Genomic DNA, 14,575 nt, shown 5'->3' on the forward strand with positions numbered 1-14,575 from the left:
AATGTGAGATTTGTCACAGACGCAATCTTGCCTGCTCACAGGTGTTAGGTGCCTCTTCCCAAACCACTTTATTCATCTGTACCCCATGTACAAGAACCAACAGAGGCTCCTTTTACCTAAATGCTCCAATTTACTGTTTGAGATCTTCCATACACTTGGTGTACAAACCCATTTGATTCTATTGCCTCAAGGAAAATAATAGGCTAGAAGAATAAACACCATATAGAACTGGGGGATCTCTCAGAGTGGTGGAAGTACAAAGGAGATTTTCTTTTTTGGGTTTTCTGGTATTGTTCACATTTTTTACTTGAACACATCACTTTTACAAATAAAAAAACAATGAAAGAACATCTTATTGTTTACTTTGCTCCAATCTGTACCCCTTACTCAAATCATTGACCTTTCTACAAAATATGGTCACTTGCCTTTAATACCTGCCCTATCCCAATCTTACCCTGATTGGGATTCGAGCCCCATGCCCTCCAAGGCCTTCCTTTAATACCTCCAGCCCCCAGAGACCTCTCCCATCTCAACTCTTTCTAAAGTGGTCTACACATTGCCATTGCCTCTGCTTGTCTACACTGTATGATTTAGCACTTGTCTATACATTGTCTTGCTTGAAAACTGTTTCACATCTTGGTCTTTGCTTTTTCCCTGAGATAGACCGTGAACCATCATAGAAAATGAGACATAGATGATAATATGTTCACACATATTTGCAGAAATGAGGCAGGATGGAGTAGTAGAAAGGGCACAGAAGTGGAGTCAAGTTTCCTAGAGCAGAACCAGCTCCAGTCTGTGCAGGGTAGACTACAGACCAGTGGCTTGACCTCTCTGAACCAGTCGCCAAGTTCCTCTAGCTGGATTCCCTATTAATACCAATTCCCTTTCCCCAAAAGGTAAGGATGGATTCTGAGCAAGCCTCTCCAATCTCACAGCTTTTGAAAAAGGAATCATTTCACATCTAAAGCTGGGGCCCAGACTCAGCCAACAAAAAGGGTCTCCATCCCATCCCCAATGAACACTGGAGGGTGGCTGGGCACATGAACAGTGTTCTTAGGCTGAAGCCTCTCTTTGGACACTTCCTCTCAACCTGGGCCCCTGGCACAGAAAAATGCCCAAGAGGTGGTGCTTTCAACAGTAGGAGGCTGAGCATCTCTGTCCATGGCTGCAGGAAAAGTGCTTGACAGCCAAGGATGGACCAGACATCCAGGCCCCAGATTTTCCACAGGACACTTGTCACAGCAGGACTGACCCTGGCTCACTTCCAAATAGGAAGAAGTGGCTGAAGATTAAAGGGCCCACTCTACCTTTCCTTCCACCTATGCACCCCAAAGACTTGCCTGGTCTGTCCCCAGTACATACAGCACATGGATTTAAAAAGAAAAAAAAAATCACTGGGGTCTTAAAAAAGCCATAGAGGCAGTAAGTTCCCAGGCAGATAAAGCCTCCTGTCTCCTCAGCAGCCAGACCTGGCTGGGGCCACAAGCAGAATGTTACCCTAGTCCAAACCCAGATGAGTTTTGTGGTCCTGAGGGAAGAAGGGCAAAGAGCAAACAGAAGTCAGCCTGGGACGTAAACACTGTCGCCAAGAGCGTTGTCTGGCTCCCCTGGGACTTGCCGCCGTGCTCACCTTGGACCCTTGGTACTGTGTGTTATGGATCTGCCCATTGGGGTGTGCCCAGGTGGAAACAGGTTTAGAAAAACTAAAAACAAATCACAAAACCTCCAGGACTATTTAGTCCAATGCACTGTGAGTTCCCTGAGGAAGGGAACTGTCTCTCTCTGCGCCTGGCAGAGGTGGTGACTCTTTAGAGGCAGCTTACCATCATGGTTAAAGCCCCCAGGAAACAACTGCTAGGATTCAAACAGTGACTCCACCACGTTCATGGGTAAGTGAAACCCTGAGCTTCGGTTTCCTCATCTTCACATGGGGGTAATTAAGCCTACATCACAGGGCCAATGTGAAAACAGTGATGTCAAGCACCTAGTAGGGCGTCTAACACACGCGTGGTAGGAGATTAAGGAACCAGTACTGATTTCAGTGATGATTCCTGGAGCTGCTGCGAGGGCTCAGGAAATGAAATGCTCGTGCCATGTGACAGCCTATTTTGAGGGAACAGAGTGCTTTCGTTAAGTGAAAAATCAATGCCATGTGCAATATCCCATATTAGAGAGGATACAGTGTGGTCTGTTTCCCAGACACTGTGTGGGGGCTGGGGAAAGGCAGAAAGAAGGACAAACCCATGAAGGTTGTCACAAAGGGCACTGGCACAATCAGGATATATAGGACAAGAACTGGCAGAAGTAGACTATTTGCTTGTCATGGGCGGCAATGACGTCAGTAAACCAGCTATACCTGTTTAGGACCTAGTGAGCCCTTTGTTGAAACTGACAGTGAGGTAGGTATTGCCTGGCTGGAATTCAGATCTGAGAATAAAAAATCTCCCATTTCTTGCTGCCTGACTCTGCAAAAGTTACTATCACTGAGCCCCTCCCCCAAAATGAGGATCCTTTCCACCTCAGAGAATTATCAGGAGGATTAGGTGATATCTATATAAAGTACTTTCTATGGTGCCTGGCACCTTAGTAATAGCAATATATAATAACTACAAAAAACTGTGTTTGGATCTGGAATCTAGCTACCAGGGGGTACATATCAAATGTAGAAAAAACAATGGCTCTCCTATAGATGTTCATCACCAGCTTCTTGAAAGTTCACGACGCGTGTATTTGCAATTGACATAATGCATAGCGGGGACAAGCAAAGTTCCAGGAAGTAAGCCCTAGTGGTCCCCAGAAATGTTCTGAAAATGTGAAGATGGGCCCAGCAAACTGAGGTCACTCCCAGGCCTTGACCTCCCAGGCAATGAATGTTATGAGATAGCCCAGAATGGGAGCCACTGGTTGTTGTTGGAATCAGCAGCAACGTTGTGGAGTGTGTTGCAAGTGATTTGTTACTAACAAGAGTTAAAAAGTTCTCAAGCTTTTGTGAATGATTCACATTTTTAAAAATGAAACTGGCTTCAAGGTTATCTCTAAAATAACATCACTCTCACTCAACGTGCTTCCGATCTGCTTTCCTGAATGAATAAGTGGAATTACAGGAATGGTACATAACGCAGGGTACACAGTGGAAGCTAGGTCTTTCATGTGAACTTCACTGGCCATGCGTTTCAACTTGGGGGGAAGAGGAAGGTTGGGGACAGCTGGCTTAAATACAGGGCCAAGCACAATGATGATAATAAAAAGTAATAAATAATATTTATTGAGAATCTTCTATGTGCCAGGAACCATTCTAAATACTTTATATGCATTAACTCATTAAACCCTTATGTCAACCCTATGAGAAAACTAAGGGACCCAAATTTAAAACAGCTTACCCAAGATTACATAGCTAATGAGCTGGGAAGCTGGGATTTTAAAAATACAAATGAATATTATGAATAAAATACTTGTCATAATTACCTGTCACCAACAGAAGACTCTATCTTAAAAAAGGTTGATGAAAGATTTTGGATTTTGCAAATCAAAGGAAATTCACCAGTCCTTGTTATATCCTCTGACTCCAGGGAAAGGGTAGGAAGGTGACCAGAATCAGGCTTCCCAGGTAGGGATCTGGAGAGGCTACACTCTGCTTCTCCGAAAACTCTCTAAACAAGGGACAGTAGAACAAAGTTATTATAGGAACAAACGAACTTGGCCTTGGTTATTATCATTCTCAACCCACCACCATCATTTGCTAAGCATCTGCTGTGCACCTGGCACTTTGCTGATAACTTCACTTACGTTATCACATTTAATCCTTGGTTATACCAAGCGGTTGTGTACTTGTCCCCATTTTACAGATGTGGACAGTGAGGCTCTAAACTGAATGAGGCTACTTCACCATAGTGAAAAAGCAGCAGAGCCACTGCCTACCTCCGGCTTCTGCCTCCTGCCACACATAACCCTGGGCAGCTTAACACCCTCACTGAGTCCTGGTATTCTCATCTGTAAAACGGGAACAATGATTCTTCCTTGCCTACGTAGCAGGATGGTTGTGGGGATCAAATGATATATAATACTTGAGAAAGCATTTTGAAAACTGCAAAATGCTGAGCAAAGCAAGGGATTCTTCGTCTTATTAATTACAAAGAGTGACACTTGATCCTGCAAGCACTTTGCTAATGTGACTCTTTCTTGCCTCTTCCCCTGGGAATTTGGGAATCGCTCAAAGTCTGCAGAGCCAGGGCACTTTTTTATTCAAGTTCCTGGCATCTGGGAGTTGGAAAGTGGAGGTTCACTCCAGGAGAAGGAGGAAACAGAGCAATATTTGTATTCTACTTGTGTTTCTCTTTAGGAACACACTCTCGACTGAGATTCTACTTTCTACAACACACTCAGCCCTCAAACAACATTCACCTGATATGTACTGAGTTCCTATTACGTGCCAATCACTTTGACCCAAGATAATGGACTCAGATGGCTCCTAGGTATGGAGGTTACAGTTTGGGGGCTGGGGAATTGGGATCAGGGGGCACAACAGGAAGAGAGGCATGGCTCCAGTCCTTGGAGCTTTGCAGGCTTCACAGCTGACCTCCCAGCTTCTTTTCAAATGTGCATGTGTGTGTGTGCGTGCGCAAGGCAGCGGAGTGTGGGGGATGGGAATGAGTAGGATTTACATTTATAGCACAACATGGAATGCGCTCTGAGCGCTACAACTTGAGTCAAAGGACTTGGGCAGAGTTCCTGCTCTGCCTCTTCTCAGCATTGTGACCGCCAGCAAATACTTTACTTTCCTGACTATCAATTTTCTCACAGGTAAAATGGGTAGAAACATTCCCATAGGTGAAATAGGAAGAATCAAATGAGCTGTCTGTGAATGGGCCCAGCATGGTACCTAAAGGTGCTCAATAATAAACTCTTATTTAGAAGAAAAAAAAAAGTGTTCTCTTCCTCCCATTCCAATGCAAGTAAATTATACAGTCGCCAAAAGCTCATGCCCTTATATTAGACCACCTGAATTCAAGTTGTGGCTTTGCTATTTATAAGCTGTGCAGCCTTAGGCAGGGAGACTTAAATTTCTAAGGCTCAATTCCTTCACCTGAAAAAAAAGATAATAGTATCCACCCATATTGTGAGGATTAACCAAGAGACTGACTGTATGTGATGCTCCTGACGCATGTAAGCACCCAGCAAAGGTGAGCTCTTCATAATCACATGTCTTTGAACCCTTAAAACAACAGGACTACGAGCACCTGGGTGCTAAGGTCCAGGCTGCTTGGTGACGGACTGGCTACCCAGGCATGGGCTCTGAGAGGTTACCTTCTGCCCCTTGTCAGCTTCCCAGAGGACATGGGTACAAATGAAGAGTCATCCTGTCCCCCCGCCCCTATCCCATACCCTGTGGAAGGTGCTCCAGCCCTTTCCTGAAAGGTTTGCCTTCCTCAGAACAACAGGACAGGAGTTGAGGTGCTGGAGACAGTCAGAGAGGTGGGTGCACATCAAGCTTGGTTTCCCTTCCTTGTGAGCTCACAAAATAGGGAAAGATTTTGTCCCCAGGGATGGGAGAGCAGCACATGGCCTCAAGTAGCCGACGTGCTAACCATATTGCCTTGTCACTCATCTCTACCTTTCACTCATCCCCACCTCCTCCCATCTTTTTGCTGGTCCATAGGCCTACATTTCTCACAGGCAAAGGGGAGTTTACAAAACAGTGGCACACTCTCAAGCCAACTAAAATAGCATTAACCTTCTATGGGAGCAGGATGAATTAGAAGAACACAGAAATGCTTTGCTTAATTGGAAGCCTGCTATCCATTAACCCCAACTGTTGACCACCTAGTTATCCAGAAGCAAGCCCCCAAAATTGGGTTCTGGCTACTCACTCTCTGGAGAACACCTGAGGCTTCCACTTGGAGCCTATTTATTCTTTCTCTAGGCACAATTCTAACAAACTTAGTTGTCTGTTTCCCCAGGAAACTGGAGAACTGCTATGTGGGCCTGGCAGATGGGATTCCAAGACCCCTGACTACCAGAGAGAAGATCAAGCAATGTTTATAGGCAGAAACATGAACCGCAGCACAGCAGTGGGGACCATTTACTTTCGGGACCTGTTGCCCTACAGTCTCAAAAGCTCAGAGGCCTTACACTATTATAAGCGCAATAACTGATGGGATAGGGCTTCTCATTCAGAGCCCAGAACAGCATTTAAGAGCCTCCCCACACCAGTGTTGCCACTTGGGACCTTGGGAACCGGCACGCTTGGAATGGGCTCTCCCCAGCAATTTTTTTCTGCCCTCTATCAGTTCACTCCCCCACACTCTTTTTTTCAGAGATAAAATGTTTTTGAGAGAAAGGACCTTTTGTGGCCATCACTGAGCAGGTGCTTTGTACATACTAGGTATGAAATAAATGACCCTGAGCTGCAAAGTAGAGGTATTTATGCTCAGTATTCTTCGGCTGAAAATATTTTATTCATTTAGGAAAGATTCCCACCCAAAAGGAGTTTTTAAACATTTCTTTTATAGTTTTCCCCTTAAAAGAATAAGCTAACTGTAATTTTGTGTATAAAAATCCTGTGGATTTGAATAATAAAAATTTTATACGTTTACATTCTCTTTGTCATCCAGGATCTCACTTGATTCACCTCTGAGAGGTGAGCAGGGTGGTAGTCACCTCATTATATAAGTGAGGAAACTGAGGCTCAAGAAGATCAAAAGGTTTGTCCAAAGTCACACATACACAACTAGGAAGGAGCAGAGAGCCAAGGCCTTATTTCTCATCAAGGCCAGATGACACTCTAGGTTGGGACCACGTATTTTGAGCAGACCACGCAGCCAGAATGTACTTTTTAAAACACTGTTCGCTTATTTTATCCCCATAATATCTCCCTGAAGTACGCTGGAAATAGTCTCATCTTTTTTTTATAGAGGATCACCCGAGCATAAAATAAATGATTTGCATAAGATCACCACTCTAGAAAGCAGCAAAGAAAAGACTAGATCCCTTCCCTTCCTTTTGAACACACTTGACCTTGATCACTTTGCTACAATGCTTTGACCTCATCACACACAAAATTTAAAGAAGCCCATATAGTTTTGGGTCTGTTTTTTAACATTTTTATTCACACGCCATACAATTCATCCAAAGAAGAAGCCATATAGTTTTTATATAGGTTGAACTATATTTCTGTGAACTAGGCAGGGAGTACATATACCTTTATTTCTTTTTTTAATAGCTGGAAAAGAAAAAAAGAGGTTAGAGAAATCTTTTGAGTTTCTTTTCAGCTCTAAAATTCTGTGATTCTAAAAATTCCCCAGCAAGTCAGTGGGTAAAGAGGCCTGGACTCTATATCACCAGACTTCCTACTTCATGATCTGTTAGACCATCCCATCCCTACCGTCAAGCTGAAGATTACAAACATTATGTGTGCCTAGGAGAGGGGTCCCCTCTTACCTAGATGCACAAATAAAATGACAATGCCTGGTTAGGACCATAATAGGGGGCTTCACCCGGCTCTTCAGCTCAGATATCTCCTAGTAAGAGGTTCCCAAAACAGGGATTTGAGACCTTACCTGGGGGTGGGGTGGGAGGTGGGGTATGGAGAAAGAAACCACACCCAAGAACAGAATTCTACTCTGAGGCTACAGCTTAAGTCCCTTCATTAGGGTACCTGCCCTAAAACTGATGTAAGACCATAGATCAATCAGGTCTGCTCATTCCTATCTTTAATAGACCTCACCAACTCTGTCACACACACTAATTTCATCCAACACTTACTTATTAAGGCCCTAGTATATGCCAGGCCCTGCGTTAGGTACCAGGGAGTGAACAAACAAAAATCTCTGACTGACAGAAGAGGAGGAGATAGCTAATGTCAGATGATGAGGTGTCCCAGGAAGGCTTGAGCAAAGGAGTAAAAAAATCTGACTCCCAGTTTACAGCATCTTTCTGGCTGTTCTGAGGAAAATAGTCTGATAAGCAACAAGGGAAGAAGCAGGAAGATCAGGTAAAGAGGCCAGCGGCAGCTTAGACCAGGGTGAAAGTGGTAGAGATGGCAAGAAGCAATTGGGTTCTAGATATATTTTGAAGGTAAAACCAACAAGATCTATTGGGGAGCAGATGTGACTCAAGTGGTTAAGCACCTGCTTCCCACATGGGAGGTCCTGGGTTCGATCCCTGATGCGATTCCCAGTGCTGCCTGAAAACAAAAGCAAACAAACAAACAAAGAAATCAGTTCAGGGGAGCTGATGTGGCTCAGTGGTTGAGTGATAGCTTCCCCTACATATGAGGTCCCAGACTGATAAATGAGATGTGGAATGTGACAGAAAGGGAGAAGTCAGAGATGACTCTAGAATTTTGGGGGCCCAGGTAGCTGGAAGGATAAAATCACCATTTAGACGGGGGAGACTTTGTAAAGAAAAGGGGAGGTTCAGGAATTGTGTCAGACACACTGAACTGAGAAGCCTTTTGCTATTAGACATGTTGAGTGGGAAGCAGAATGCATAGGGCTGGAGTTGGAGAGGATGGGCTGAAATTATAAATGTAGAGTCACCAGCCTATATAATAATAACACATAATTGTATGTATAATCAAACAAGATTTGCATGCATAATCACACATAGGTTATATGACTGTGGTTTCGTCTGCCCTTCCTAACTACAAACTCCATGTAGTCAAGGACCATGTCTGTTCACAACCAGCATGGTGTTTGGCATTCAGTAAATATTTACCGAGCAAATGGAGAAGTTGCCCAATTACTCCCTCAAGAAAAGCTACAGCGGCCCACAAGAAGAAGCAGACTTCCTTGCAATCATGGTGTCAAGCACAATCAGCCCAAAACAGGACTCAGGGACTGTCCATCCCAAGCTTCAGATTCCAGAATGTAAGTGGATAGGCCTGGCACATCGGAGAGTCAGATATTTGGGTTTCAGCCCTGCCACATTCTCAAAGGGTGTAGTCAGGCAAGAGACTTGCCTGTTCTACCACCTCTATTTCTCCCTGGGCTGGTTGGGGGATAGGCTGCTACACCCACCTCATGGGCATAGAGATTGATCTCTCCAGGATACATGTATGGGGTAGTGGAACACCCCTCCTCCCCAGGAAAAAAAGGAGTAATTCTCCAAGTATTCTCTGAAGCATACAAGGACCACCCAGTACTTGGAAGAGGAGAACATAGACCTACTGTGGATGTAGTAAGAGTAAAAACCACAAAACTTGATGAAAGAATCACCTAATCCTCCCACCTCATATAAGATGCCCTGATCAGTGGGCATCATATCTCTGCTTCCCCCACCAAGTGATTAAGAAGACAGAACTAAGGCCATAGGGTGATATTAATAAGGCTTCAACTTAATACATTACAGTTTTGGATAGCTGCCTTTGTGAAGATGATAAAACAAACACACAGTAAAGAGTTATATCTGGATAACCCTCTCCCTTTCCAAGATATTTAAAGATGATCCAGAGAGATCTGATGACTTACCCAGGGTCCCTTAGCAACAAGCAAATGGAACTCAGGTTCTAGCTCCCTGTTGAAGATTTGTTCCCATTTTACCAGTGGTAAAAGAAAGGTCAGAGTCCAAAGTAGGAGCGAGAGGAGTTTTAGGCAATTTTGGAGTTAGTCTTACGACATAAAACTATGTCCTTATCAAAATATGTCCTTATCAAAAGGTAAACCGCAGAGTTTACAGGAATGTCAGGTGCACACGGTAAAGTTAAGAAGGATTCCTTTCTTTACACTCAAACTTCTGTCATCCTATACAGTATCCCTTGGATATGGACTTCATGAATAAAGCAACCCATAGTAGGTCCCACAGAATTGAAATGATATATTAGTAGACTAAAAATGCAGATATATACTTTAGTAAAATGTTTACATGGAAAATGCAGATTGGAGGATGAAGTCAGGTGAGCTTTCTAAAATCAACAAATACTGAGGGCTTTCTCTGTAGGAGTCATTGTGCTAAGTAGTGTTCTGTGTGTGTGTTTGTGTATGGCTGTATGAGTGAGTGGCTGAGAGAGAGGGACAAGAGGCGCAGAAGAATAAGGTAGAACCCAGGTCTTCAAGGCTTGCAGTGAATAATACGGAGTAGATAATTGTGAAGTGGCACAGACAATGTGTTTGCAGTAGTTCTCAGAAGAGGCAATCACTTCTACTGGGCGTGGGGGAAGAGATTTGTTAGGGAAGGTACTTAAAGAAAGATATGGGATTTGATGTGGTCTTCGAAGGGAAGAAAGGCTCTTGCTAAGAAGAAGTGGGGAAACAGCACAAGCAAATGCTGGTGGCCTTAACGTTAGGGAAGAGAAAGAAATCGTGTTATGAAAGGACTGGGTCAGATATCACCTTGAAAGTTTAGGTTCTTAAAGCCAATAGAGAGGTGCAGAAAGAATTTTTTCTTTTTTTAGTTTTAAATTTTTTTTTTATTTTGCTGAGTTTTGAACATAAAATAAATGATAGGATTTGGGATAGATTGATTTAATAAACTACTTCTGGGGGAACAAATTGGGTGCTGGCCTCTGCATTGGATAAATGACTGAAGATGAACTTGCCTTTGGTGAGGAAGTGACTTCAGACTGGGAGATGAGTTGGACTTGAGGTGACAAGGGCTTGAAGTAAAGAGGGAAGGGACAGGTTTGTAAAACGTACTGAAGGAAGAGCCAGCTGACCCTGGTGACTGGCTGGCTAGGAGGTACAGCCAGTCAGTGAGAGAGTTTTTCAAAGTATAATTATGCAGTTGAGGGAATGGAAGGGTAAAGAAGGGAAGCTGATTGAGGGGAAAGAGATACAGAGCTCGGCTCTAGAGGTGTTGAATCTGAGGATATCTAGATCAGTATCCAGAGGGCATTTAGAGAAGTGGGTCTGGAAGAGACAGGTAATAGTTGAAGATATAGCACAGGGGGCAGGGTAGTAGTTATGGGACTGGATATGATTTCTCTCGGAGGGAGTATAATGAGAAGAAAAAAATGTCAAATTGAACCTGGGCATACACACACCTGGCAGGTGTTTGGTGGGCAGGAGTGATCAAAGAAAACCAAAATAGTCCTATGCTAAGAAGGGAAGGGAGGAGAGTTTCAAGGAAGGAAAGGTTATCAACAGTGAAAAATACCATGAAACCAATTCTGAGGACTGAGCACATAAATAATAAATTGAATGAATGAATGAAAGGAAGAAAGCCTTTGGGTTTGAGAAGAACGGCCAGGGCTGCCTTAGGATGAGATAACAGGATTTCAATGGTAAGTTTTACCCCATCCTTCCTATAAAAACACATTTCTTCCTTCCACAAGTCATCCTGTCCACTATACAGACATCCTTCCCTGGTTTCCCCGTGTTTCCCCCATTCTCCTTTCCAGCTTCAGCAACCCAAGCAACACACCTCTGGTGTCAAAGGGAAGCAGGAAACACCAACTAGAGTTTCCACTTCATTAACAACTTCAGGCCTGTGGTTCCTCTTACATAAAGGGATATGTGGCAACTGGGTGGAAGAGGAGACTGGGTTCCAGCCCCACTTGTACTAGCTGTGTTGGGCAAGTTGTTCAGCCTCTCTGGATCTGGACTTTTGGATAGAGAGGAGGAAGGAGATCTATCTGAAATGGAACAAATTTCCAAGTCTACTACTTTATCATTCTCAGAAGGTCCTTGCAACATCCTCACTGAAGGAAGTGAGTCCCCGGGGCACGGCGCCAGGATAGGAGGAGGGGTGTTCCAAGAAAGTGAGAAGGCTGCTGCCCGGCCCTCGGGGATCATCAGCAAGCAGATGCCATTCCTAAGGCTGATTAGGATCCCAACAAACCCGAGGAAAATTCTCACCCCCACCCCACTCCACTTTTCCTAGACTCCCAGACGGCCGGGAGGCTCTAAAAAGCCCTGCGGGAAAAATAAAGATTTCTTTCCCAGAGTCCTGCGCTGCTTTTGCAAGTCGGATTCCGGCAGCCCGATCTGCAGCCCGATAATGACACAGTCTTTGGAAGGAGCGACTGTACTCGCCTCGCTAGCTCGGAGTTCTGGGGACGCCTGGCTGCCCGCGCCGTGCCCCGACCGGCCGGCGTCAGACCCCGGCCCAGGGTGCCAGGCCAGCGGCGCCCTCGCAGGGGGTCCTCCTCCCTCTGCCGGCCCGGGTGCGGTCTGCAAACATTTCCTGCCCCCACCCGCGCCAGCAGCTTCCCAGTTGGAGCGAGTTGGTCTCGCAGCCGGGTCGACGCTCGCAGTTGCCCCAACTCAGCTCCCCCGGCCACCCAGGACTGGGGAGGAGGCCCCCCTCTGGCTCCCGAGCAGCCAACGGGTAAATCCCAGGCGCCAGGAGCCGTGGGTGGTCGCTCGGGAAGTCCAGGGCTCCGGCGAGAAGGGGGAACAGTTGGCAGCGTGCCCGTGGCCCTGCTCCCTTCCCCGTCGTTACCTGCTCGCTTGCGGGGGTGTCCCGGGGCGGCCGGCCTCTCCCGGCGCTGTCTCCCCACGCAGTTGCCCATGCTGGCTCCTCAGCCGGGCCCCATGCACCGGGGGCGGGGGGCGGGGGTGGCCGGCTGCTCCGCGCTCCTGCCCGGGACGCGGCGTCGCGGGTCAACGGCTCCGGCCGCCCGGCATCGGGCACTCCCCGATCTCCCCCCAGGGGCGCGCCCTGAGCCGGCGCCGGCTTCGCCACAAACTTTGCGGGCGAGGGGAGAACAGGAGGCGGATGACTTCCCAGCACGGTCCCAGATGGCCGGGCCAGGGGGCCCACGACGGTGCCCAGCCGGAGACCAGCTCCGCTGTAGGGGCGGAGAGGGGGCGGGCACCGCGGCAGCGCCTCGGAGCTCGCCTGGGGCTCCCAGCTGGGGCCGGCCCCCCCGGAGCCTGTCACTCACCTGCCTAGCCCCGCCCCTGCCCGGCCCCGCTCCCCTCCGCAGGCTCGCCGTGCCCGCACCGCCCGCACCGCCACCACCCGCCCCAGGTGCGCATGTGACCGACGGCACCGCCCCCTCGGGCCGGGCCTGATTTTGTCATTGGCTTCCCCCAGGGTGCGGACCGCCCCTCGGCCCCACCCAGCCAGGTGCCCGCCCCGCCGCCCGTCTCCCGGGGAGCCGGGCCGGGAATTATTCGCCCTCAATGGCCCCAGCTGCGTGCCCAGCGGCCTTCTCCACTCCGCGCGCCACCGCCCCTATTCCAGGCCCCGCCCTTCGGGGCGGGGCCGGCCCACCCTCCCTGGAACTGCCTAGCGAGGAGCCGGCAGGCACGTGATCCAGGGAGCGCTCCGCCCCCTAAGCCTTCGCCAAAGGATTGGCTCTTGAGGCGCATGCGCGGAGAGGCCTGTCTTGTGCCACTGCCCACTTCCCCTCCCACGGTCCCTAATTCGCGTCATGGCTGCCGCCGCCGCTCTGGAGGCGGTGGCGCCTATCGGCGCCCTATGGGGCCTCGTGCAAGACTTTGTCATGGGCCAGCAGGAAGGCCCCGCTGACCAGGTGGCTACAGGTATGGCAGACGGCGCCGCGCGGCTTCCGCATGGGGGCCGACAGGAGGGAGAGGCCTTGGCACTGGCTTCGGGCGGGAAGAGAGTGAAGGAATAGAGGTGGCTCTTGAGAGACTTGCCTCGGGAGCACCGCGTGCTTCAGAGCTATATCAAAATTGAAAGTTGTTTGCATCTTTAAAGCGCCTTTACGCTTCTCGTCTCCCATCAGCACCCAGTGTGGCCGGCGGGGTTGGGATAATCATTACCATTTCACGGAAGAGGAAACTGAGGCCCAACGATAAAAGATTTGTGCACGGGGTCACAGATCAGGCAGGTGGGGGAGATGGAAGTCTGACCCAAGTGCTCCAGTTCAGAGTCAGGTTCTCTAGCCGGCCGCGAAACCACGTTGTAACTGGGAGGTTGACGTGAAAGATGCAGCTTTAGCGGCATCAACCCAACTCGCGTGGGATCTTGGGAGTAGCCGGGAGGCGCTCGTCTCTGACTGGCTGTTAAGTGGAGAGAGGAGGAGGAAAGGCGGTCTAGGGCCAGTTTGAGAGGTTCGGTGTCCTCTCTTTGTTGCTTGGTTAAGTTCTTGATTAAATTTTTTTTATGTGGATTTTGCTTTTGTCGTTTTCTCGCATCTCCAGTTCCTGCTTTTCACCAGTTCAGGCATCTCTTGGTTGTGACAACTCTTTGAAAACAATTTCTAGGCTTCCTTGGACTTTTTAACACTTTTCTTTTTAAGAACGTTCATCTACTAAAAAATTATTAAATATTAGGAGGCCTTCAGACCTCGGGTTTGAGTAATAGAATATAAATAATCTCGTTAGATATAGGTGAGTTTGTTTTTTTAAAATATTTAAAATAATTTTGGAAATTTTGCCTGTCTGGGGAGAAGTAAGGACATTACTTAAGCAACGTTTAATGTACTTACACTTAAGGATATTAAGTTTCTCTTGAAAACTGAGCTTAACTTTTAGAATTGTGAGAAATGAATAAAGTGTATGCTAAAAATATAATAATACTTTGGTCCTTGGTAAAATTCCACTTTCATTGTCATTCCACCATTACTGAACACATATTATCCTCCAAAAATGACGCAAAGCCTTAGGAATATAACTAAATTATATTAGATTTGTGCCCTTCAGGAATTTATACTATGTTGGGA

The 14,575-nt window shown here is 47.1% G+C and overlaps 2 protein-coding genes across 6 annotated transcripts in view; one reads left to right on the forward strand and one right to left on the reverse strand.

Annotated features, from left to right (window-relative positions):
• Positions 1-12,783, reverse strand: part of UBTD1 (ubiquitin domain containing 1) — a 49,974-nt gene extending 37,191 nt beyond the window's left edge. Inside the window, exon 1 of the mRNA XM_004456992.5 lies at positions 12,382-12,783. Within this exon, the coding sequence (XP_004457049.1) occupies positions 12,382-12,451 (70 nt within the window). The 5' untranslated portion in view covers positions 12,452-12,783. The remainder of the gene's footprint in view (positions 1-12,381) is intronic.
• A 492-nt stretch (positions 12,784-13,275) lies between these two features.
• MMS19 (MMS19 homolog, cytosolic iron-sulfur assembly component) overlaps positions 13,276-14,575 on the forward strand; it is a 47,230-nt gene continuing 45,930 nt past the window's right edge. For 3 of the 5 annotated variants that reach the window (XM_004456987.4, XM_023588355.2, XM_023588356.2), the window contains exon 1: positions 13,276-13,430. In XM_004456987.4, the coding sequence (XP_004457044.2) occupies positions 13,319-13,430 (112 nt within the window). In that variant the 5' untranslated portion in view covers positions 13,276-13,318. The remainder of the gene's footprint in view (positions 13,431-14,575) is intronic. The other 2 variants (XM_023588357.3, XM_071215738.1) reach the window with 2 other exon arrangements.

The sequence above is a fragment of the Dasypus novemcinctus genome, chromosome 6 (genome assembly GCF_030445035.2).
Source record: "Dasypus novemcinctus isolate mDasNov1 chromosome 6, mDasNov1.1.hap2, whole genome shotgun sequence".
Lineage (NCBI taxonomy): Eukaryota > Metazoa > Chordata > Mammalia > Cingulata > Dasypodidae > Dasypus > Dasypus novemcinctus.